The sequence below is a fragment of the Capsicum annuum genome, chromosome 1, assembly GCF_002878395.1.
Source record: "Capsicum annuum cultivar UCD-10X-F1 chromosome 1, UCD10Xv1.1, whole genome shotgun sequence".
NCBI lineage: Eukaryota > Viridiplantae > Streptophyta > Magnoliopsida > Solanales > Solanaceae > Capsicum > Capsicum annuum.
The window spans coordinates 199,319,487-199,346,928 of NC_061111.1; the positions used below are offsets into that span (position 1 = coordinate 199,319,487).

At 36.6% G+C, this 27,442-nt stretch overlaps 1 protein-coding gene across 10 annotated transcripts in view; it reads right to left on the reverse strand.

Annotated features, from left to right (window-relative positions):
* Window positions 1–27,442, reverse strand: part of LOC107843870 (putative acyl-activating enzyme 19) — a 38,615-nt gene that overhangs the window by 5,753 nt on the left and 5,420 nt on the right. For 6 of the 10 annotated variants that reach the window (XM_047399969.1, XM_047399980.1, XM_047399998.1 and 3 more), the window contains exons 6-13: window positions 21,413–22,062; window positions 20,055–20,130; window positions 19,892–19,978; window positions 10,677–10,720; window positions 8,438–8,546; window positions 7,942–8,001; window positions 5,810–5,894; window positions 5,313–5,410 (exon numbers count right to left, since the gene is read on the reverse strand). In XM_047399969.1, the coding sequence (XP_047255925.1) occupies window positions 5,313–5,410; window positions 5,810–5,894; window positions 7,942–8,001; window positions 8,438–8,546; window positions 10,677–10,720; window positions 19,892–19,978; window positions 20,055–20,130; window positions 21,413–22,062 (1,209 nt within the window). The remainder of the gene's footprint in view (window positions 1–5,312; window positions 5,411–5,809; window positions 5,895–7,941; window positions 8,002–8,437; window positions 8,547–10,676; window positions 10,721–19,891; window positions 19,979–20,054; window positions 20,131–21,412; window positions 22,063–27,442) is intronic. The other 4 variants (XM_047399978.1, XM_047399985.1, XM_047400004.1 and 1 more) reach the window with 1 other exon arrangement.

Here is a 27,442-nt window from a genome sequence, read left to right on the forward strand (position 1 = left end):
AACCAGACTGTATTAATGCTTTAGTAAATTTTTGCGCTTATTGAGACATAATACAATTGCATACATAAACCTGTGCTCTCTATAACCGCTTAAGTTTTTCGATGAGATGGTCACACACTTTGACATAGTATCAGAGCGGGCAAGCAGTCTAAGTTCCAAGTCTTACTGCCACCCATTATCAAAAAAAGGAATTTTCCCGTGCTTGGCTCATAAAGACAAAAAGAATATGTGAGGGGGCATGTTGAGATATAATATAATGTACATAAATGTGTATACACTCTAACAACTTATGCTTTTAGATGAGATGGTCACACACTTCAACAACACCAATTGTTTTACAACCACATCATCCTATTTACAGATGTTCAAATTTACAACCATGGCAATCAGAAAATGGTTTTATCTCAGCACTAAAGGTTTGGCTTTCAGATCGTGTAAGAGGTTAGGTTATTTCAGGAAAATTAACCCTGAAAGGGGAGAATGTTTCAGAGGAAAGGAATTGCGAGTTTGTTCCTGATAAGGTCAAATTTATTGATGTAAGCCAGCTGACGGTTGAAATAGTACATCAGAAAATATGTGAATCACATAGAATGTAATGAACACATAGTGTAAAACATAGCTTTAGGCTCTTAACAAATTCACCACCAGCGTTGCACCAAAAACTAAGCAGAATATAAATTTACGTGAGCTTAGTACAAAGTCATTCTGCACCCAAGGGTGTGACCTAGTGGTTCAATGAAGTTAAGTTGAACACCATGAGGTCTCAGTTTCAATTCCCAACAGAGACAAACATTAGGTGATTTCTTCCCATCTGTTCTAGCCTTGGTGGGCAGAGTTGCCTGGCATCTGTTGCTGGTGGCAAGTATCCCTGGAATTAGTCGAGGTGCGCGCAAGCTGGTCTAGACACTACGGTTATAAAAAAAAAGTACAATGTCATTCTTGAAAAAAATAAATTAGAAGTTCTAGCAGTTCTTTCTTTCCAAGTGATCCAGCATATAGTGACGGAAATAGTGTTCCAGGTAGGAAGGGAAGGTTTAGGAACTCTTTTCCTACCGTCAAGCAAGCAAGCAGGTCTCTAAAAAATTTCTTGCATGCAAAATTTAATGCTCAAAACATTGAAAACCAGGTTGCAAAATTGACGGGGATTTTCCAATGAAGGAAGAAGTGTTGGAGAGTATGCAACAATTATGGAAAGGTGCTACAACCATTATTTATTGACTCATGGGCTAAATTTAAACGCACAACTTGACTTTCAATACGATCAAATGAGTAAAGGTGATACTTGAAAAAGAAGCAAGGTCCGAAGCAGATTATAGTTGAGACCATGTGCAGACTTGAACTAAGCAAGGAGAAGAAGAGAGCAAGTGATTATGGGATACATATGTAGAGCTAGCTAAAAAAGCATCCTCGTAATGAGATAAGAACATTATACTCAATCTTCAATAAATGCATAACAGACAAAAGAATGGACCCAAGAAGCTAAAGAGTGAAGTGTTGGTATGTTCTTTCAACAAGGAAAACTTAAATGCTTTTTTTTAATCACGTAAAAGATTTCATTGATAATAACAAGGCCAACATGGCCGTATACAAGAGGTATACCAAAAAAGAGAAATCCATAAAATATGGTTCTCTCCAAAAGACACACAATCCTCTACACAAACAAGAACTGCATGGGTGCACCAAAAGAAAATAAGGGATCGAAGACTGCTTAGTAAAGCTCATCTCCACCCCGTCAAAAGCTCTCTCATTCCTCTCTTTCCAAATAACCCACATTAGCTCAAGAGGAGTAACACACCATGCCTTTAAAAACTTAAATGCTAGCATAAATTCATAGTACAAAAGTTAATCTACAAAGATACAAAATATTTTCACTGAAAAATTATTCTGCAGAGATTGGTCTCTGCAGAGATTGGTTTCTGATCATGTTCCTATTGCTCTTCATTGTGGCACTTGGGAGGCTCCAAAATCGTATTTCAAATTCAGAACTGATGGTTGTCGAAAGAGGGTTTTGTGGATAAAGTTAGAAATTGGTAGAACTCTTTTGAATTTTCTGGAAGACCTGATTACATTTTAGCCTCCAAGCTCAAAGCCCTCAAAGGGAAGCTCAAGGAACAGAGTAGGAGTGATACAACAAATCTAAATCTACAAAAGTCAAGATTGCATAGTCAAATGGAAGCACTGGACTTTATCTTGGAAACTAGGATCCTTACAGAGGAAGAAGTGGCTGAAAAAGCTGGCTTATTTTTGGATCTTAAAGAAGTCCTCAGGAATGAGAAAAGTGCATGGAGACAAAAATCTAGAGCACTATGGCTCAAGGAGGGGATAAACACACTAAGTTTTTTCATCAAGTAGCAAATGCCCACAAGAGGTACAATCACATTGATAAACTAGTGGTGCAAGGGAAAAATATAATGGAACCATAAAAAATAAAGGAAGAGATAGTTAAATTTTACAGTAATCTATATACAGAGCAGGAAGAATGGAGACCAACCGTGAATATCAGAAACTTTCCAACCATTACAGAAGCTGAAAAAGAATTTTTGCAGGGTGACTTTGAAGAGCAGGAAGTATATAATTGCCTCAAGATGTGTGCAGAAGATAAAGCTCCAGGACCAGATGGTTACACGTTGGGGTTCTACATCAAGTGTTGGGAAATTATGAAGCATGACATCATGGAAGCTTTGCACAACTTCTATTCCCAGGAAGTGTTTGAAAAAAGTTTCAATGCTACTTACATAGCTTTGATTCCAAAGAAGAAGGGGGCAAAGGAGCTGAAAGATTTTAGACCAATTAGTTTGGTAGGGAGTTTCTACAAACTAATCTCTAAAGTCTTGACAGATAGGTTGAAAAAGTGGTGGAAAACCTGGTAGACTCTCAACAAATGGCCTTTATAAAAGGCAGACAAATTATGGATGCTGTGTTGATAGCTAATGAGGCAGTAGACTCTAGAATCTCCCAAGAAAACATGGTATTCTATGCAAACTCGACATTGAGAAAGCATATGATAATGTCAACTGGGATTTTATCCTGGAAATCCTTAGACAGATAGGCTTTGGTAACAAATGGGTTAACAGGATAAAGTTTTGTATAACCACAGTGAAGTTTCCAATTTTAGTCAATGGTAGCCTGAAGGTTTCTTCAACTCTCAGAAAGGGATCAGACAGGGGAATCCCATGTCCCCATTCCTGTTCATTTTAGCCATGGAAGGGCTTAATAGCATGATACAGGTGGCGAGTACTAATGGCTGGGTCCAAGGTTTTGAAGTGGCTAGGAACAATAATCAAAGAATGGAAATCACTCACCTCCAGTGTGCTGATGATACTCTAATATTTTGCGGAGCAGAAGAGGAGCAATTAAAGTTTTTGAGAGTGATCCTAATTTTGTTTGAGGCTATTTCAGGTCTTCACATCAATGGGAAGAAGATCTCCCATAAATCAGGTACCTGATATAGAGCTTTTGGCTACAATTCTAGGAGGTGAAGTGGGCAATTTACCTACTGTTTACTTTGGCATGCCTCTGGGAGCCAAATCAAAGTCCAACGGAATTTGGGATTCTATTTTGGAGAAGTGTGAGAAGAAATTGTCAAGGTGGAAATCACAATACTTGTCCTTGGGGTAGGTTCACTTTAATTAATGCTATCCTGGATGCTTTGCCTACCTACATGCTTTCCCTTTTCCCAATCCCATCTGGAATCGCTCAAAGGCTGGACAAAATCAGGACAACTTTCCTCTGACAAGGGAACAAAGAAAAAAGAGCTGCTCACCTAGTCAAATGGAAAGATATCACCACAAGCAAGAGACAAGGGAACAAAGAAAAAAGAGCTTCTCACCTAGTCAAATGGAAAGATATCACCACGAGGCCGGAGAGTCGGTAACCTGAGATCGCCTAAGCAAGAGACAAGGAGGACTTGGCATCAGAAATTTGAAGCATCAAAGCAAAGCTTTGAAGCTTAAATGGCTTTGGAGATATTCACATAAACCTCAAACTTAATGGAGCAGAGTCACTAAGAGCAAATATGGGGAAGGAAGACAGTTGAGTTTCCAAGGAGGTCACCACTCCATATGGAATCATTCTCTGGAGGTCCATAAGATGTTTTTGGCCCTTTCTCAAAGATCATTCTCACATTAGAGTGTTTAACGGAAACAGGACCAAGTTTTGGAAAGACAAATGGATTGGAACAAGGTGTCTCATAGACCTGTTCCCAGATTTGTTTGTCTTGGCTCTAGATCGACAAAGAACAGTAGGTGAGATGTGGACACAACATGGTTGGACTTGAGGTTCAGAAGAAATTTAAATGACTGGGAGATACCTAGACTTCTGGAACTATTTAATCAGCTGAAAAAATTTCAGGGGACACAAAACGGAGTTGATCGCCTACGGTGGAGCGAAAACACAAGTGGAATATACAAGGTTAGTTATGGCTACCAGATCTTGAATCAGATTGAGCCACAACTCAATTACTAGCCTTGGAAACACATCTGGAAAATCAAGATACCTTACGAAGTATCTTGTTTCACCTGGCTTCTTGCTAAAGAAGTTTTAACACATGAAAATCTGGTCAAAAGGAATATTGTTTTGTGCTCTAGATGTTTCCTCCGCGAAAAAGAATTGGAGACAATTAACCATCTGTTCCTACACTGCAGCATAACAGACCAACTATGGAAGATTTTCATCAATCTCAGAGGCATAGCATGGATAATGCCCAGCAAAATTGCTGACACTCTTTTTAGCTGGGAGGAGGCAGGAAGTGGTGCAGGGAATAAAGAGAGATGGAGGATTATTCCATCATATATATGGTGGACCATCTAGAAGGAAAGAAATGATAGATGCTTTGAAGATAGAAGAAATTCTGTTCAAAGTATTAAACTTAACTTTATTTTGCTATTCTATTTTTGGTGTACCAAATTGTATTCTAGTGACACTGAAGCAATCTTAGATGTCTTAAGCACCATTTAGGTCTGACTCTCTATTGGTAGATTTTGCAATTATTTCCTTGTAAATATGGGCTTTCAGTACTACAGTACTAAATACTGCATCAATACAAATGTTAACCTTGTTAAAAAAAAAATTATTCTACAGAGTTATTGAATTTGAAAGTAACTATATAATGATAAGTTGTGTTTTTTGGTGAGTCAAAATGTGAATATTCGTCCAATTGTGTTTTGGTCAAGTGGAGGAGTTCGTTCTTCTATATTTGGATTTGCCTCTTCCATGCAGCTTCTAAGAATTTCAGTTTTACCACCGAAAAATACCCTCCTTATATCCAAATAACAAGGTGGAATACATGGAATTCAATAAAATTAATGTTCTACCTTCCAAATGACAGATCCCTCAGTATCCAGCGTAACAGCACTTCCATCCACCATGCAACATATAACTGCAACACCACAAGCTATGTTGAAATTGACATCTGAAAAAAAACACACCATAACAGCACATACTACCAACCATCTAAAATTTGGACAACGGTCCATAACATCATAAAAAAAAACATAAGAAATATGAAAATCTGAGGGTCCAATCAAAATTTTAAGACAATCGTTGTAGTCCTAGACCTTTAGACACTGCTCTAGATGCCTTTATACACCTATATTTTGTGTATCTCTAACACCCTCCACCACAGGTAACACAATGTAGGGTTCACATGCAGGCGAAAAGTCAACCTACGGGTGAGAAAATGGACTAGCCAAGTGTTGCACTATGAAAGCCCTCACGCGTGAATATGGAATGTGGTATATCAACACCTGCAGGCTAAAAGTCAGCCTAATATCTAGTCACGGACAAAAAGATAGCAAGCTACAACAAGTACCATTTCCAGATGATGGATTGATTGAAAGTGACCCAAAAATAGGAACTCCAAACTCGTGTGCCCATAGTTGACCAAATGGCAGAGCCTGCAGATCAAAATTTGTTTAGCAGGATTGCAAAGAAGCAAATATTGACAATACTGCAAAGTACAAGAAGGTAATGCTTTGACACATTAAACAAAAGTACGTGTATGCTGTTGATACCATGGAGCAACACATATCATTCCATCTCTCTCCTTGAGTGGAGGGTTGGCAAAGAAAAGATTACCAAAGACGGCAAGAAAGTATTAGGATTAAAGAGATATTCTATGACGAATTCTATTATGTACTGGCCTAGTATGCCATAGAGATAAATAGGCAGTTGATAAAGGTACCATAATTTATTTTTTTTGATAATCAAAAGGTCCCATAATATTTAAGACATACATATCTGTAACTCTTTTAGTAACCAGCGGAGCTGTAATACGACCAATCTTGTTGTCTTGTGATAATTAGCAGTAAACATTTAACAACATCCAACTTTAGATTCAACATATGGTAAATGAGTTATCTCTTGGATACCATTACTATGTAGAGAATGGTACTGAGCTGCTGTTTTTGTAACAGTTTGTATTGAGAATTTGAGATAATGGATAAATTTTTGAGGGAAATGTGATGACGTGGTGATAACTCAAGCAACTACAAGTAAAATAATCATTTGGGAGTGCATTGATTAATTTTTGTAAAGCAATGGAGAGAGTGATATATGGCAGTTCCATTTAGTGAATTTGGTGAGATATGAAGGTCACATAAGACACAAGCTGAAGAAACTATCACTAAAATAAAATATTCATCTGTAACGGGTCACAACATTTGTAACTTTTCTGGAGACAACGTCCAAGGGAAAACAATTTTTGATAAATTTTGGGATTAGTAAGTGTTTGCTTCAAATTTTTGAAGAGAAGTTTGAATTTTCAACCAAATATTCATTCTTTTCTTTTTTCCAGAAAATATCTCTCAACCAAACAGCAAAAAATTAAGAGTTTCAGTTTTTAAAGAAAAGAAAAAGCTATAATAACTATTCTTTCCTGGTGTTCGGTTAAAAAGTAGTTTTTGCAAAAGATTGAAAAACTATTCCAAAACAAGTTCTTCAAATTTTTGAAACAAACGCTGCCTTTCTGGTAATTCATAAACAAACATGTTCTCAAAATTTTGAAACAATAGCTTCCCCAGTTGAGATTCTGAACAAAGTTGGTCACCTAAACAAATGTGAAGGAAGGGGAAATGGGGTTTGATCTGATAAAGAAACAAACGAGAAACTCGTCTGTTGCATAATGAAGAAACAAGAAAATTGATTAAATGTAAAAGCTTTGTCCTATTCAGATGCTATCACGATTCTACCTTTTACATATGCTTTACAACTACATAAACTTCTATCACAATCACAGATTCTTAAGAGATTTTTACAATATCTTCAGATTCTTAACAATCTACATGTTTGACTAGGATAAAATTAGTATCCCCTTTTCCGCTGAAAATTTAATTATAAAGGAAAGAGAAAAGCTATATCTCCATACTGATTGCTTTCAGTGATATAATGATAAATCACATTAGCCCAGACTCTGCCAAGAGCCAAAAAACAAAATGCCTCACATAATGATGACATTATTCTGGTAAGGTCTTAACTCACATCTTAATTAGATACCAATTGTAACACAGAGATCAGACGCCAAAAATGCAGCCAGCATAATATTCCGTTTCTTTGTACAGCTTAAAACTAGCATTAACTATCTGCTTTGACATGTTATATATACTCCCTACTTTGTTGGCAAAAACAAGTAACTACTCAGTGTCATATAAGACCGTATGAACTTGTATGGAGCTAAGATGATAGTATGAGATTTCTGGACACAGAAAAAGGTTGCTAGCACTAGTGGAAGATAAGGAGAACTCTAACCACCAACAGGAAAGAAGATTAATGTCAAGAAACACATTTGCCTATAGATCTACTAAACATGCAAATTGTTTCACGAGGTATGAGTTGTGACATGAGGAGGGTCCCGAATAACTTTTCTTCCACTTGGTCCATCATTATTACATTCCATAAGAAAAGTAGAAAAATGTACTTCAAAGAAATATAAATACAACTCCTTACCCCAATAAATAGTGCTGTTACTCTGCCACTAGTGGATGCTACATAGAGTTTTTCATGTACCTAAAAAGTTTTTTAAAGAAAAAGGTTAAGAATATTAGAAGAGAAAGGTTGCTTAAACAAGGCAGAATATCCATGACTGGAACTAAGATGTTAGAATTGATAAGGATAATTTTTCCAAAGCAATGTAGTACACGGCAAAAGCATATAATAACATGCAATATATGGTAGTTACCTTTAGCTCAAAAAAAAAAAAAACATGCAATATACGGTAATCTCCGATCAGATATCTGATAAAAATTGCTTTCGCTGTGTACAATTTTATTGACATGGAACTCATAAGATGAGGGGCAAAACTGAAGCTCAGTCTCATGGATCTCAAGGAAGGTATGCTAATTAGCCCTTATAGAAATGTACAGCCAAACTCTTTAACATTTTAAAAATGCCAAAATTTTCCAGAAGGGCAAGTCTATCCACAAAGAAGGTCACTCAGAACCACCTCATCAAGTGCAGGAGCACCGAATATGCTACCGCCACATCGAATTTTATAAATGCAGCAGTGATTCTCATAATCAAGGGCATAGAGATTATGATCATGCGACCCACACCTGCAGTCAATTATATGAAGACAATACAATGAGTTATAGTTGCAGTAAATAAAATCTATTGATCAAGATGGCAAGAAACTTGACTACATCAACAAAAACCATTAGATCACACACCACATGTATCCCTTTATTCTTATATATATAGCATTTAAATTTTGATCTAGCACTTAAATAAATATTTTTCTAAAGGAAAAAGAGCGTCAACTTCAACATATAAGGCTTCGTAGTCTCATACACAGCAAGCCATGTTTGCAACAACATTGCATGGCTACATTTTCCTTGACATACTCCTGTCAAATAGGGATTATGTTCATGCAAATCCTCAAAATACACTAAAGGGTTGTCTCATAACATCCATTAGAGAAAAATAATCATTATATAATACTCTGCATTATTAATCAAGTTCTCGTCACCATTTCCATATCACACATAAATAGTAACGGAATAATCAGGATATGATGAATTAATTTTAGATCGTGTTAGAAGATAAATTAAGAATACGCATATTAACACGACATAGGAAAAACAATTAAAATGACAAAAAGACACCCCAAAAGTAAGCTGTCTTATTTAATGCAAGGAATCCAATGAAATCATGATAACGTTGTATAATAAGGATTTCTAACATTTCTGAATGTAACATGTGTACGTGTGCAATAATCATTTAAGTAAACTTTTGGTTTTGGTACCAGAACATTTTCTTAAAAAAAAACATGAGGGCACAAAGGTAGTTTTTCTAGCAAGGAAACAGATTTACCTAATTGTTATTATAACATTCTTAGTAGAGTTCTATCTAGGCATAGTTGTTCTGGTAACAAATGAGTGGTATATACTCCAAGAGTATTTATTATTAGAAAGGTAAATACTCCAAGAGTGGTCAAATATACCATGTCGGTGCAATATTGCTGGATATGCCATTATTTTTCTAATGATAGAAGCTTCCCAACAGGTGGGCCTTTTTCACAAGGGAAAAGGGACAAATTTGCCCCTGAACTATGCAAAAATGGTCTATCCATTTGGACCTTTTGCCTTAATAGAAAACAAATTTCTATCCACTTGAAGTCAAAGATGTCGTAAGTTTGTATTATGATGAACCAAATGTTAGACGACAAATACAAATGCACTAAATAATCAGTAATTGTTATTCACCACATTATACCTCTGGTATTATCCACACACAGTTTGTCTGTGAAACAAACCACCTCTAACAATTGCTAATAACTAGAATGCATCAAGTTTTTAATCTTATTGCAGCATCATTGTCCGAAGAAGGGTGATTTGTAAAACCAAAAATGAGATAACAATAATACTTAAGTGGTTGACAAAAGGAAAACGAAGAAATTGATAAACCATACTTATCAGCAACAAGGAAAAAAAAAAAAAGCAGCAGCAAAGATGAGCAATAACAGACTGTACAGCTTTGCTAGGCCATCTTCAACACTGCTTCAGAAAATAACAACAACAACATACACAGTATATTCCCACAAAGTGAGATCCAGGGAGGGTAAGTGTACGCAGACTAATGAGCTCTTGTGTAATTCTACAATGTCAACGGGTACTGGACTACTAAAAAACCTCATCTCAACACAAGCTCTCCGTAATTGTGTAGTCAATTAGCACTTCGACAGTTCAAACACTTCATTATAAAAGCACCAGGGGCTCTCAGTAATTCTATGAAGTTAACTGGCACTTAAGACCATTGAACAGAGCAATCATGGGCTGATCAGAAACAATGGAACCCAGCTGGTTCTACCCATCTTTCCTGTGATGGGTAGTGGCACTCAGTTGCTGATAAAACAAAATGAATTTGGAAGATGAGATCATTGGGACATTGTAAGAACACATATCACATGAGGCATTTCATGAAATATAGAATTAAATGAGATCTCCAAAAAGTGTAAGGAAGAAGCCAATGTAATGATACGCATCCTTTTACCTGTATTTAACTGTGGTTTCCCTTCCCAAGCCCCCTCGCCAAAGATTTTTAAATAACAGATAAATATATGCACTGACATTCCAAAAGCAGAGAAGAAATAGACAAGCTTCAAATACAGAGAAAATTGACAAGTTTTATCAACCAGTTAGGTAATTTCCTGCATGAAACAACAATAGATAAAGAAAAGAAATTACCAGACCAAGTGCCTCTCTTTGTCAATGACTGGCTGTGATTTGACCTTAAATCCAGAGATTGAGCACAAAAATAAATGTCAAACAACAGTCAAAATAGAAAACTCTAGTAAATAGGAAAGAAGGCCAATTTCCAGCAGACTACAATCAACTACCTAGTTTAACTAATCTTCAATTGGGCTACAAACACCACTGGATGATCAAGAGTCATCTCCTGTAATAACACCAAGTGTCCAATGTACTTTAAAGGAAAGTTGCATCTTTAGTGTGTAGGTGTTGAAAATAGAGCTTGGGCCAACTCAACCCCGAAAGCTTGCCCTAGAAGTGAAGGAGCGTGGACGATACAAGATGGAGCCCAACGTCAGGTAAGCAAATTGGGATGGGTTTGGCTCTGTTGCCATGTTAAAAATCGACTTTGGGCCTAACTCAACCACAAAATCTAGCTCTAGAGGTGAGAATTGTCCAAGAGCATATGAGGAGGCCAGAAAATCCACATCCCAAAGATGTGGGACTCAACAATTGTGCATTGAAATACCAGGCTTAATTAGCACGGTGCAGAACTCAAACCTATGACCTAAGTCACACGTACCTCAATCATTGCTACTTGAACAAGCCCTAGGGACCTCATTTGTTAACCTTTTAAAGCATTCAAAGGTTGTTGAATTACTTATCTTTTATGTTGTGAACACCACTCAATTAATGTTAAACCTCTAATAATGCAAATAATCCCCTTAACCTTCTACTAAACCTTAGTCTTATTTTACATTATTTACGATAAAATTAATTTTAATGTAACAAGATATCCTATCTCAATTAAGTGAAACCTTTTAAAAATTTAAATAATGACTAAATACCCGAGAAGAAATCAGTAAAATCTCATTCTTGTAAAACTTTGTGCTATTTAATCAAAATTGTATCATAATAAAATGATAACACATCTCTTAAATAACAGAGAAAAGTTCTACAGGTTTGTGATTAATATTCAATTGAAATTAAAGACTTCTATTGTCGAGATAGAATTTTACTTTATATAAGAGAACATTTAAAAAGATATATATTGTGAATATATGAAGACCACAACCTAATGTATAATAATATGCTAAGAGGAACTGTATGCATATCAGAGGTTTGGCGTTAATTGATGACTCCAAAAATGATTGTATAAGTGAAAACAGATTGAAAAATTAACAAATAGATTAGTTCTCTTTTTTCATCCAAAAGTTAGCAATCATTAAGATGATAGCACATTTTGGAGTTAATAACTTAAAAGGTCACTTAACTTTAAACTTTTATCCTAGAAAGTCACTTAACTTTGGACTTTACTCAGAAAGTCACTCAACTTAAGATCTTTTACTCAAAAAGTCACTCAACTCATTTTATTATTTTTTAAACTAAATTTTGCTTAAATGAAATTTTTTTAATAACAAAATTCTGAAAAATATAAAATATCCACTTTATGACCCCTATACCCTTTTCTTCATTCTCCTAAATTATCTTTACCATCTTTTTTACACATTTTGCTTCTCCTTCTTGCTAGCTAAACGTAACAAGTATTTCAACTGTTTATCCAAAATATTGATTCCTGTATAAAAAATTTTAAGCATGGTGCTAGCCGAAGAAGTTCAGGATGGTAATGTTCTAAATTTAAGCGATAATGTATTAGGAGTTGTCCAAAGTAATATGGAGGGTAATATAGAGGATGATAAAAATTACTGATGCTAGTACAAAATACAAAAGACAAATCACTTCATTATATAAATATTTATAGGTGTTAATCAAAATCATAGTTAACTAAAAACTATTTCATTAATAATAGTATATTACAAAATACAGAGAACATTACTATGTTCTTATATTTTCATAGTAGAAGACAAAAGGAATCAGTGATCCGAGTTGTATAATAATAAGGAAATTGAGTTTCTTCAACTTCGAATAATCTCAGTTTTGAACATTGAAAAAAACACGAATAACGTACTAGTACAAAATACAAAAATCAAATCACTTAATTTTGCTTATTTTGTAAAAATTTGTTTTCGTATGACCTTTACTCATTAGTTGCATGTGTTATCTTATAAGTAGTATTTTTTGTTAAAAGGATATTGATTATTCAGTGACATTTGAATAGTAATTTATAGATTATTTTTTATCAAGTGACGAATAAAGCTACAAATTCATGAGTCAATACTTTGGATAATGGTGTATATGGAACAAAAATGGTTGAAACAACAATAGAAGGAGAAGCAAAATATGAGAAAGAACTAAAGAAGTGGTGATAATTTAGAGGAATGAAGGAAAGGATAAAAGGGTCATTAAGTGGATATTTTGTATTTTTTAGAATTTTGTTACTAAAATAAAATCCACATAAGCAAAATTTTGTTTAAAAAATAATAAAATGGGTTGAGTGACTTTTTGAGTAAAACATTTAAAATTGAATGATTTTCTGAGTAAAATTCAAAGTTGAGTGACCATTTAAGTTATTAACTCCACATTTTTGCATGTAATGTTGAAGACTTAGTGCCTTTTGGGATTTGCTTATTTCCCATAATAAACACTTATTTTGAAAAAAAAAAAAAGAGCACTTGTTTTTAAAAGAAGGGTGTTTGGTAAACTTTCGAAAATGCTTTTAAAAAGAAGCAGAAGCAACTTTTCTGCTTCTGGGAAGAAGCAGAAAATTTCTACTTTTCAAAAAAAGTAGAAGCAAAAAAAAAAAACTTTCATAACAAAAATATCCCTATTACTCACACTTACACTCTCTCTCTCACACACACACACACATATATCCCTTATTAATTAACTAACATATCTTATAAGTTTGATTAAAGTTTAATTTTAAAATTGGAAAAAGACATCGTTTTCACCCCAAACTATACAAGAAAAGTCTAGGTCACACCTAAATTATACTAGTGACCTATTACACACCTAAACTAAAAAAAAGTGATACTTTTTACACCATGTAAAGCATTATACCACTTGCATGTGGTGTGGTGTATTACACGTGCTTGCCACGTCAGCATAATACAAAAAAATTAATAAAAAATATCAAAAACCCCTTATTATTTTTAATTTTGTCATCTATCATTTTTCTCTATTCTTCTTCATCATTCACTCATCAACATCCAATTTATTTCTCTTCTTCTTCATCATTCACTCATCAAAATCACTTTAATTTTTCCTCAATTCACCTTTGTTAAGGCTTGAATTATTATGTTTTCCTATATTTAACGATTATTTTTGGGTTTTCTCATCCGAGCTTTGTGATTTTGATTGAAATTGTAATCAAATTCTTAATTTTGAGATTTTTGCTTGGAATTGAGATCAATTTGTTGAGTAATTAAGGAAAATCAATCTGGGTTTTGTGATTTTTGATTGAAATTGTAATCAAATTGTTGGGTAATTAAGAAAAATTCATCTGAATTTTGTTAGTTTGCTTGAAATTGTGATCAATTTGTTTAGTAATTAGAGAAAACCCATCTGGGTTTTGTGATTTTTGATTGGATATTTGGAATTGAATTGCTAAGTTCTGTGGTGATGACGTTCGTTGGCAACGATGAGGAAGAAGGAATAGTGATGGTGGTACCAGCACCCTTATCAGATCTCTAATTATTTTGCTCTATTTCTTTGTTCATATGGATTATGGAATAACTGTTTCTCTCATATTTCTGTCTATTGATTGTTTTGAAAATCAATGTGTTAATCGATCATATTTTAAAGTTTTATGTTGATGTTCTATGTTGTTATAGTAGTACTGTTTTTGTTGATCAATTTGGTTGTCTTTTGGATTTCAGTATTTAGGGGTTGCATGGACGGAGGAGGAGCACAAGCTAGGATTGGAGAAAGTAGGTAAAAAGGGGACTAGAGAGAAATCTCTAGAAACTTGTCAAGACTCGCACACCAACACAGGTTGCAAGTCATGCTTAGAAATACTTCCTCCGGCGAACTAACCTCTATCGTCGTCGCTGTCGTTCTAGTGATATCACCACTGACTCGGTATATCACTTAAATCCCAAAATTCCATCTGTCAATATTCGTCACCGTTTGCATTCGTCGGAACGTTATCGAAGTGAAAACAACAAATTCAATTTGACTTTTGGCGAGCTTGTTTAAGCTTAGTTAAAAATTAGTGATTCAAATTTCATTTCGAGATTTTGAAATTAGTGAAATTGACATCAATTCGGTGGGGTTGGAGTTTGGGGGTAGGGGATGATGAAGAAGATGATGGTTTGGGGGTGGGGGTGATGAAGAAGATAATGGTTTGAGGGTGGGGGAGGGGAGATGGATGTTGGGGGTTGGGTAGAGTGAGTATTTTTTTTTTTATTTTTTTTTTGCATTAATTTTTAATGTAGACGCGGCTTTTTTTATTTAATTAATTATGTTTTTCCCACGTCAAATCTAGGGGTTAAAAAATATCACTTTTTGATAGTTTAGGTGGGTAATAAGTCACTATTATAGTTTAGGTGTGACCTCGACTTTTGTTGTATAGTTTGGGGTGGAAACGATGTCTTTTCCCTTTAAAATTTTATATTTCATAGTTACATCATAATTCTTTATTTTATTTTATGATTTATATATTATTATTAATTCATTTTCACTCATTTGCTTTAAATAAATTTGAAAATATCATTGATGATGATCACCAAAGAATATATAACTTTTTACTTTTTATTATTAATGATAATAAATGATGGATGAATCTTGTTACAAGATTAAATGATATTTTGGCAGTACTTGTAAATTTTTTCTCGAATATTCAATTTTAAATAAATAATTCATGAAATGACATATTTGTTACCATGTAGTGTACATATAGAATATGATGATTGCTTATTCTTAATAAATTTTGACACAATAAAAACATATCCAAAAAAAAAAAAAAATAACAGATAGAATCTTATTTTAAATATTTGTTATCATGTAATTTACGTGTATGAATGTGGTTGTTTAATTTTAGTATTGACACAGTAAAAATATATCCAAAAGAAAAGGTAACAAATAATAGATATAATCTAGTTTAGATATTTTTGACATAGTAAAATGTATCCAAAAAAATAAGGTAACAAATAACAGATAGAATCTAATTTTAAATATTTTTTTGATGTTTTCTTCAAGCCTCTATTTATTTAACGAGTCTATCATACTGCACTTCTACTCCTTTATCTATAAATATAAGTAATATTTCTCATATATACATATACTTTACTGCTCTCTAAAATATAAAGTCATCTCTATTATTAATAAGTTGCGTTTTGAATGAAGATTACTTTCTCACTTTAAGGTATGCCTTTTTTAATAATTGACATGATATAACTAGATTTTTTATGTGCATACGTATAAGAGCAAATGTGATAATATCGTTGTTTAAGAAATTCTTAGTTTTTCTTTTAATTTTTATCTTGGCAATAATATTTTTTTTTCACTATTTTGTGTAATGTTATTATTATTAACCATATATCTCTAATGCATAGAAAATGAGTAATGTTGAGAAGGCTAAATAGAGTACAAAGAACATAGAGTTCTTTTTAAATTTATGTGTGGATGAAGTTATCTCCGGAAATCGTCAGGGTACTCTCTTCAATAAAACTGGAAGGGCTAATTTGGTGACTAAGTTCAATGCTAGAACCGAAAAAAAGTATGATAAACTCAAATTGAAGAATAAATGGGATACTTTTAAAACCACTTGGAAAAAATGGGATGTGTTAGTTGGAATGGAAATTGATTTAGGATGGGATAGCGAGAAGAAAACCATTCAAGCGAGTGCCGAATGGTGGACGAAAAAATAAAGGTACTTTTAATCTTATTACTTATTATTCACTTAAGCTTGATAAGTTATTATGTTATTTTGGTCACTAATAATATATCTTATTTCTTCTTATCATTATAGGAAACTCCAGATATAGAGAAATTTAAAGAAAAAGGTTTACAATATCGAACTCAAATGGAGATATGTTTTAAGAATGTTGCTACTGGCGAACATGTGTGGGCACCATCATCTGGAGTGTTACCAGATGGTATACAAGGGAGTAGATGGTTTCAATCTGAGCAACCATTTGAGTTTGACACTTCAATATATATTATTTTATAAATTATATTATTTTTATATTAATTAATTAATTTTCTTTATAGTGGTGTTAAAAAATATTATTTAGTAGACTCGGATTATCCAACAACGATTGGTTATTTATTAGGATCACATAAAGGAGAGCGTTATCATCTCTCTGATTTCAGACGTAATTCTAACTTCAGAAATTCAAATGAAACTTTCAATTTCTTTCACTCCAGTTTGAGATGTACAATTGAAAGAACATTTGGAGTTTGAAAAAATAGATTTGCTCTCTTACGCTCAATGCCATCTTTTAAATTTAACACTCAAGTTCATTTTGTTACAACTACTAGGACTATACATAATTCCATACGACAGCGCTCTACTACTGATAAAGGCTTTAACTATTATGCTAATGAAGACATCATCACAAAGATCGAAGAAGGAGATCAACCTTCTGGTATACCTTCAGAAATACAAGTCAGATCTTCTACTAATATGGAGACATTACGTGATAAAATTAGGGATGAAATTGTTGAGAATTTTTATGATGTATGAAAGACTAATTATTTTTGTCGTTAATTCTTTTCATATGTAGTGATTTAATTTATGAAAACTTTTATATTCATTTTTGTTTGATGTTTTTAATTAATATTTAAATTATTTAAGCAATATATCATTATTTAATATTTTTAATGAATTTATGTATATAAATCTTAATTAAAAAATTTTAGAGTACGTATTTTTTAATTAAATAAAAATTAAAATTTTAATTAAAAATATCATAATAGATATTTAAAATAAATTTCCTCTATAAATTGATTTTAGTAGTAAAAGTCTATTAATACATATCCTTTTTGGTCATCCGTCTCAAAAAAGCACTTCTTGAAAAAGATTATCCAAACACAATTTGTTTATCAAAAACACTTTTCAAATGAATTTACCGAACACAACTTGCTTTATTTAAAAAGCACTTTTCTGAAAAACTATTCTATAAAAGTGATTCTCAAATAAGCAGTTTTCTAATAGCAATCACAAGCGGGCTCTTAAAGTTAGTGTATTAAGTGCACAACTCAAAAAAAGAAGAAAATAAAGTCATGACCCCTATAAACTAGGTAATAAAAATGCATTTTCTACCATTTAAAATTATTTATACTAGTACTAGCTACATGAGGGGGAGAAAGATTTGCACATGGTGTTTATCGATCTTGAGAAAGCGCGTGACAAAGTCCCCACGGAGGTTCTGTGGAGGTGCTTAGAGGCTAGAGGTGTTCCAATGGCGTACACAAGATCAATCCAGGACATGTATGACGGGGCGAAGACCCATGTGAGGACGGTGGGAGGAGATTCGAAGCACTTTTTTAATTAGGGTTGCACCAGGATCGATGCTTAGTCCGCTTTTATTCGCCTTGATGATGGATGTTTTGACGCGGCATATTAGAGGGAGATAACTTGGTGTACGTTATTTATTGATGATGTAGTTATAATTGACGAGACCCGAGAAGGAGTTAAGGATAGGTTGGAGGTTTGGAGACAAACCCTAAAGCTATAAGGTTTCAGTTGAGCAGGACCAAGATGGAATACTTGGACTGCAAGTTCAATGACTTGATGCATGAGGCTAACGTGGTAGTGGAGCTGGATTCCCAGGCCATTCGGAAGAGAGATAGTTTCATGTATCTTGAATCTATGATTCAGGGGAGTGGAAAGATTGACGAGGATGTCACATACCATATTGGTGTAGGGTGGTTGAAATGGAGGCTCGCTTCGGGAGTCTTGTGCGCTAAGAAGGTGCCTCCTAAATTGAAAGGCAAGTTTTACAGAGTAGCAGTTCATCCGGCTATGTTGTATGGAGTGGAGTGTTGGCAAGTCAAGGCATCCCACATACAAAAGTTGAAGGTGGCGACAATGAGGATGTTGCAACGGATGTGTGGTCTTACTAAGAGAGATAAGGTTCAAAATGAGAGTATTTGGGAGAAGGTGGAGTGGCAAGTGCGGTGAAGGTGGTTAGGGCATGTGATGAGGCGATGTACGGATGCCCCAGTACGAAGGTGTGAGAGATTGGTTATGGATAGCTTCAGACGGGGCAGAGATAGGCCAAAGAAATATTAGACGGAGGTGATAAATCATGACATGGAGCAGCTACAACTTACCGAGGACATGACAATAAATAGGAATGTGTAGAGGGAGCAGATTAGGGTAGAAGGTTAGTGGCTAGGAGTGTGTCCGGGCTAGTAGAAAGGTGTGCTTTGTTTGCTTCTAGGTATGTAGTCGTAGTGTCATGCGTCTGGCTTGTAGTTCCTCGCTCATGGTGTTTTGATGATGTTTGGGATTTCTGGATAGACTGCATATTGCATTACTCTACGGGTGTCCTGTTACTTTTATTTGCTATTGGTGCGGTATCCCTTTTTGTTTGTTGTTTTCCTTAAGTTGTTATTTGTCCTGCGCCAGGGGTCTATCGGAAACAGCCTTACTACTTCATCCGAGGTAGTGGTATGGACTGCGTACATCTTACCCCCCCCAAACGCCAGTTTGTGGGAATACACTGGGTATGTTGTCGTTGTAGTAGTACTAGCTACATGGACTGGCACTAAATATTTTACATTTTCCAACCCTACAAAACTTCAAGGACCATGACTGTCATGATTGGCACTATAATATATATATTTGCTAATAAAGCTAATCATTCTTCACAACAATCTGTCTAGACAGTTTATTATGGCCAGTGTTTTTCAAAATCAAAGACCACTTCACAAAACTACATTTAGACTATTCCTGTGGAGGTCACATCTTTTGTGCAGAAATTCAAATTTGGCAGGTTCAACAAAAAAAATGAATGAATTTGGCAGGGCAAGTGAACTCATTGATCCCTTCACACTTCCTGGACATGAAATACTTCAAAGGAAACAAATACTTTAGACAATATGCAATCATATCCATTTCTGTCACTTCTCCATTATCCTTAGATTTAATGGTAGAGAGTGGAAACAACAAGGTAGAAGGATCTACACATTGATAAACAGGAGAACATCACATGCTATTATCTGGAGACGGGAAAAAGGCAGCGTCTGAAAAATTATTTGATAATACTCTAATTATGGTATCTTTTAATCATTATCAAGAAGTTCAACTGAAAAGGTAATCAAGACAGTATAACTTCCTGACACAGTAAATCAAATCATACCTCTCCATGAGTTTGAAACTTCCAACAAGGGATGCCACTTGAAAAATTCAGAAAATGAATGTTTCCGTCATAGCATCCAACAATAACCTGTAGGTGAAATCCCTTTCAGCTGATGTAAAACTTACAAACTAGAAAACTACGACAGAAAAAACTTATCTATAACCTGAGAAAAGTCATCTAGAATTGCTGCAGAACTCTCAACACGCCCTTGTAATTTGATCTCCCACAAAACAAGACCACTAAACACAATTGCAGTGAAGTTAACTTTTCATCACAGAAGCCTAAAAACCATCTCAAGTTAAGCATAAAATTGCTCGTTTATCAATAAAGAACAGAATGCTAGGTTCAAGGAATAAGAAAACTGAGTCAACAATGCAGCCATCCAGTAAGCATTGGTTTGGACTAGTCCACAAGGAAGTCACATACTTCACAACTCAAGTAACAATGGCAAAGATAAACAAAAACACCAAGTATATATAACGGTAGGTAGAACAAAATATTTCCAGAGGCTGATACTAGCTACTACTGAAAAATTGTGCTTGATCCCATATCAGAAAATACATAAAAATCAAATGTCACTTTATTATATATTCACATGTGATATCACCACAACATTCATAAAATAAAATGATCAGCTTGGAGATATAATCATCAACACCCTCTCCAGCCCTCAAAATCCTAAATATCGCCTTGTCCTATCTTACTAACTAGACATAGAGTTTAAGATGTCAATGTGACTTATAGGTTATTATGTTAGTGCTACCAGAACCACATTAAATAATAGATGAAAAGTTAGATCCATGCTCGAAGTCATAGCTCCCCTGTAAGTTTTTGTTTAGATGTGTAATTGTCTATTTTCTTTGAGTCTGTAATTGTTTATGTTGCTATTAACAAGAAGTTACCATTATCAAAAAATAGATGAAAAGTGAGCCAGATAAAAGAAACATCACATCATGTAGAAATTTGAATGATTCAATGGCTTTAACTTTTAAGCTGTAAAAGTTGCATAATATGTAATGGTGTCAAACATTTTGGGATGATGCAAAAAAGGAAGTATCCCAATTATTGGCATGGCGGAAGTATGTATCAACCTAATTATGCACGATTTATATGCACCAACTTGGATGGGAGTATTAGACAAGCTATTTAAGCAAACTAAATTTGTGTAATATAAAGAAGTACATCGATTATCCAATATCAGAAGATGTATTCTATCCTGGCAAGTGTAATACTACCGAAAAATTGCAGCGATCTGACTTGTACAGCAAAAAATTTTCCACAGTCCGACCTACAAGTTTCGTCTATGAATTCATATTCGGACATTCCAATCCAAAGAGGACTATTTTGGGTCACAGCCCAGATAACAGTGGATGGTTACTGATTGCACAGCAAATCCCATCCTCAGCTAAACCAAGTGGATGTAGGACTCAAAAGTGTAAGAAATTTGTCCTTAGCACGCTTTTCTTTATCTTTTCTTATTTTTCACAATTACATTCACCATAGACAAACATGTGGCATTACCTTGTTGCATCAATGCAAAAGAATTTGTGGGAGTGAGCTCCAATAAACAGATAAACACGTCTTTCTTTAAATACAACTAGTGGTGATGCATCAACACAAGACTCCAGGTAGACCATCCACTGTTCTCGCATGAAACCTCTTTTATCATGTGGAACTTCCCAAGACAACACCGAACGGCAATTGTAACCCTTACAACCAGCATCATGCCTTACTTTGTTGCATCGGCTGTAAGAACATGAAACCTGTGGTGAAGTTGAATTATGCATATCTCTTCCATTAACATCATTGGGATAAAGATCCAAATCTGGATCCGTTTTCAAACGTTTAACGGTATAATCACTGGTTAAACTCAAAGAGGTTCTGCTATCTAGACCAAATATCCAAGATTTATTAGAAGGAAGCTTGTTTTTTTCTAGCACTTGCAATTTCCCTCCCACTAAAGCATCAGCTATAAGTTCATTGCTAGAGGACACTTTTTTATATCGAATGGCCTTGTGAAGTTTTAATGGAGTTGGAAAAGCATACAAGTCCTTCATATTAATTCCTAGATTATAGGAGACATGAGCTGCTAATAGAGAATTGCCGCCCATCTCAAAGAAGTCATCATCAAGGTAGATCTTGTCAACAACCATCAGAGCATCAGAAAAAGCCTGCGCAATAAAAGTTAAATAAAGTAAGAAAGCACAACATTGACTAGAGAGCAAGTGACCCACGACAATATGACAGCACGTATGCATAAAATCATTCACAGTTCAACAACTAAACTTAACAATGATGAGTCTGTTACTGGTCAACTTTAGCGACAAGCATGTAAGTAATGTTCAAGAGTAACAGTCAACTCACAGTATTATTAGAAGTCTACTATCCACTCGTCCTTCCCATAAATTAGTTTCATTATTTGTACACCTAGCTAAGTTACAACATCATCAAAGCACACTCCATGAGTAGATTCTGGGCCATGTTTCAAGAGTAACTTGAAGGCTAGACATTTTGGAGTCTGTCAGGCATGATATGTTCGCTTCTCCCCAAAATACACTCTCTCTCTCCAACGTACGTCTGCTCATTGTAACGTCTCCTTTGACGTGACAAGCCCTTCTCCAGTGACACAAACGCCGGCAGCTTAACACCGCCGGCGGCAGGTAAGTAAGCCATCCCCTTCTCTCTCCTTTGGCCTGTCTCTTGGGTCTCTCTCTTCCTTCCCGTCTTGCTCTCTCCCCATACCGCCGTCCCATCTATCTCGCCGGCGAGGGCAGGCTACCACCGTCTGACTCCGGCGACGGGAAGACAGTGAACCGCGCCGTCCATAGGGAGCAGTAGATTCTGTCCACAACCGGCCCAGCGTCCCCCAGGCGAAACTCCAGTGATAATATTCCGGTGACTACAATAACAGACGCACCGGTAACAAGTTGATACAAAGACACCGGCGTATAGATTCCGTCGTCCAGATTCCGGCAATAACCAGACGAAGCCCCGGCGACATTTCCGACGACGCATCGGCAACCTATTTCGACATCAAAAGTGTTGGAACCAACAACATGCAGAAGTATCCCGGTGACTTCTAACCCCTGAACTTTATTTTATCGCACTTTATTGTACCGCACTTTTTCCGATATCTTCACTGTTTATAATTTGTGTGGGTTAATTTGTTGTGGGCTGTTTGTTCTGAGTATTGGTGTCTAGCGTCTGTTGCTCTTGAAATCTTGATTGCATTTTGTGCTTTGAGTGTACCTTCTATAGTTACTGCTGTGTTTACCCTTTGCTGTGCCTTTTGTGGAGTAGTGGCTGGGGTGACTCATGGTGGAATAGGGTCATGTCTTGAGGCGCTAGGAGTGGGTTCGGGGGTTGGTGTTGGGTTAGGTTTGTCTTACGGAGTGCGAGGTATTAAGGGAGGGGATAAGAAAGTTGATAGGTTGAGGGTAGGGTCGTGGAATATAGGGACCCTGCAGGGGAAGTCGATAGAACTGGTTAAGATTCTTAGGAAGAGAAAGATTAATATTGCGTATGTCCAGGAGACCAAGTGGGTAAGTTCTAAGGCTAGGGATGTTGATGGGTACAAGTTGTGGTACTCTGGTAGTGAGAGGCGTAGGAATGACGTAGGTATCTTAGTGGACGAGGAGCTTAGGGGGAAGGTAGTAAAGGTTAAAAGGGTTAGTGATAGGGTGATGACTATCAAGTTGGTCTTTGGAGGGTTTACTTTGAACATCTGCAGTGCGTATGCGCCACAGGTAGGTCTGGACGAGGAGGAGAAGAAGAGTTTTTAGGAGGTTTTAGACGAGGTGGTTAGAGGCGTGCTTAGTTCAGAGAATATTTTTATAGGAGGGGATTTTAATGGGCACATCGGGTCATTGTCGTTAGGGTATGATGATGTGCATAGAGGCTTTGGGTTCGAGGTTAGGAATGATGAGGGAGCTGCTCTTTTGGAATTTGTGAGGGCCTTCGGGTTAGTGGTAGTGAATTCCAGTTTTCCGAAGAAGGAGGAGCATCTGGTTACTTTCCGTAGTAGGTTAGCCAAGATTCAGATTGACTTTTTGCTGCTTAGGAATGGGGATAGAGCTTTGTGTAAGGATTGTAAGGTAATCCCGAGTGAGAATCTTGCGACCCAGCATAGACTCCTGGTGATGGACTTGGCTATCAAGAAGGGCAAGAAGAGGCGGGGTAGGAAGGGTCCACCTAGAGTTAGGTGGGGCGGCCTGACTCCGATTAGTGCTTTGGAGATATGGGCGAAGTTGGAGGGGATGGGGGTGTGGGAGTGTAGGGGAGACGTGGATAGTATGTGGGATAAGGTTGTTGGTTGCATCAAGGAGTCTGCTAGAGAGGTGTTGGGTGTATCGAGGGGCTGGTCTTGCCGGTATCGGGGGGATTGGTGGTGGAATGAAGATGTTAAGAAGAAGGTGGAGACGAAGAAGGTGGCTTATGCTAAGTTGGTTGAGAGTAAGGATGAAGAGGAGAAGCGGGTGAGCAGGGAGGAATGCAAGTTAGCTAAGAAGGAGGCTAAGTTAGCGGTTACGGCTGCTAAGACAACAGCTTTTGAGAGTTTGTATAAGGGGTTAGAGGATAAAGGCGGGGAAAAGAGGTTGTTTAGGCTTGCCAAGGTTAGGGAGCGGAAGGGGCGGGATCTGGATCAGGTGAAGTGCATTAAGGGGGAGGATGGCAGAGTATTGGTTGAAGACGCCCACATTAAGAAGAGATGGCAGAGTATTGGTTGAAGACGCCCACATTAAGAAGAGATGGCAGTCGTATTTTCATAGGCTCTTGAATGGGGAGGGGGGACAGAGGTGTTGTGCTAGCGGAGTTGGAGCACTACGGGGAGTGTCGCGATTTCGGTTATTGTCGGCGTTTTAAGGTAGAGGAGGTCAGTGAGGCTATTCGCAAGATCTGAAGGGGCAGGGCGACAGGGCCCGACGAGATCCCGATAGATTTTTGAAAGTTTTCTAGCGGGGCAGGGTTGAGGTGGCTGACCAACTTGTTTAACAACATTTTCAAGTCCGCAAAGATGCCCGAGGCGTGGAGATGGAGCACGATGATTCCTTTATATAAGAACAAGGGTGACATTCAGAGTTGCAACAACTACCGGGGTATTAAGTTGTTGAGTCACACGATGAAGATTTGGGAGAGGGTGGTGGAGCGGAGGTTGAGGAAGATTGTGTCTATTTCAGAGAATCAATTTGGATTTATGCCTGGTCGCTCCACGACTGAGGCAATTCATCTAGTGCGGAGACTGGTAGAGCAGTATAGAGAGAGGAAGAGGGATCTACATATGGTGTTTATTGACTTGGAAAAGGCGTAGGACAAGGTCCCTAGGGAGGTTCTATGGAGATGCTTGGAGGCGAAGGGGGTCCCTGTGACGTACAGCAGAGTAATTAGGGACATGTATGAGGGAGCGAAGACTCGGGTAAGGACAGTGGGAGGAGATTCCGAGCATTTCCCGGCCTTGACAGGATTGCACCAGGGATCAACTCTTAGTCCGTTTTTATTCGCCTTGGTGATGGATGTGTTGACACGGAGTATACAAGGCGAGGTGCCTTGGTGTATGCTTTTTACGGATGAGGTAGTTTTGATTGATGAGTCGCGATAAGGTGTTAATGATAAGCTGGAGATTTGGAGACAAACCCTGAAGTCTAAAGGTTTCCGGTTGAGTAGGACCAAGACGAAGTACTTGGAGTGCAAGTTTAGTAACTCAAGGAAAGATGAGGAGGTGGTAGTGAAGTTGTATTTCCAAGAGGTTTGCAAGAGGAATAGTTTTATGTATCTTGGGTCCACGATTCAGGGGAATGGAGAGATAGATGAGGATGTCTCTCACCGTATTGGGGTAGGTTGGATGAAATGGAGGCTCACTTCGGGGATTTTATGAGATAAGAAGGTGCCCCCAAGCTGAAAGGCAAATTCTATAAAGTCGCAGTCCGGCCGGCTATGTTATATGGAGCGGAATGTTGGCCGCTTAAGAATTCTCATATTCAAAAGTTGAAGGTGGCGGAAATGAGGATGTTGCGTTGGATGTGTGGATTTACCAGGGCTGACAGGGTTAGGAATGAGATTATTCGAGAGAAGGTGGGTGTGGTGTCGGTGGAGGATAAAATACGAGAAGTGAGGTTGAGATGGTTTCGGCATGTGATGAGGAGGGGTACGGATGCCCCGGTTCATAGGTGTGAGAGGTTGGCCTTGGATGGTTTCAAGCGGGGTAGGGGTAGACCGAAGAAATACTGGAGGGAAGTGATTAAACGTGACATAGAGCAGTTACAGCTGATTGAGGACATGACCCTAAATAGGAAGGTATGGAGGAAAAACATTAGAATAGAGGGCTAAGGTGTGTGGGTGAGTCGTAGTCCGTAGTTAGGAGGGCTTTGGTGTCATTTGTTTGGCAATGTACAATATTTTCGTGGATGTCGTGCCTATGTTATTTTATCATGTCCCATGCTTTTGATGTTTTTTGTTTATTGTCCTTTGTCTTGAGCCAGGGTCTATCGGAAACAGCCTCTCTACTTCCTTAAAGGTAGTGATATGGACTGTGTATATTCTACTCTTCCCAGACCCCATGATGTGGGAATGTACTGGGTTTGTTGCTATTGTTGTTGTTGTTGTTGTTGTTGTCAGGCATGATACGTTCACTGCGGCATCCCAGTTTGAGTCTAGAACACCCTCAAGGCATATATGAAGCCTCCGCCACCCTTTTCTTTGGATAAGATAAATTCTATACCACCCTTTTCCCAGCAGATAAATCAGCTGTCAGATCTCTCCAGCTTTACCATATATTAGCCAAACAGCAGGAATAACTTCAAATTAGCGAAAGAGGATTTACAGTTCATTTTCCCATGAAAGCAATGAGAAGTAGGGAGTAAAAGACATCTTTTTTGTTTATTTTTTTTGGCAGTAATGGAAACATAGACAATTCGGACACCTAGATAGATATATGTGGTTAATCCATTTGCACATCTTGTGTATATTTTCGACACAACCTCGGAGTGATGTAGAAAATGGATAAAGAACAGATTTTCTGTGAATACACAACCTGATATTCCCTCATGTACTTTTTATATTTTATTTTTATTTTGGTATCCTTCCCGTTACAAAATTGGGCATTCAGAGTCCTCGACTTATTACAATATAAGGATACTTGCCCATATTTACCCTTATCTAAAGATACTTGCCATATTTACCCTTATCTAAAGATACTTGCCATGTTTACATGCTTAACAGATATCAACAAATGAAGTTTTATAAATATAACAAAAGGAATTTCAAAAACATTGTACGCATCGTAACATTATGCTATCAAGAGATTGGAAGCTAGTCTTCGCCAAATAAGAAATTATATTCGAAATACCTTGCCGCAAGCCAGCTACCATATTGCAAGCCAGCTCTCTTGTTGCAAGAGTATCAACAACAGCATACCCAGTGCTTGTTGCAAGAGTATAAATCAATAATAAAAAACGTCATCCAGTTAACATGCTAAGAAACCCCAGCACGACAGGTTGCATACAAAAGGTACAGAAGTTTATACAAAAGGTAGTTCTCCAAAAAGAGCATTACCTA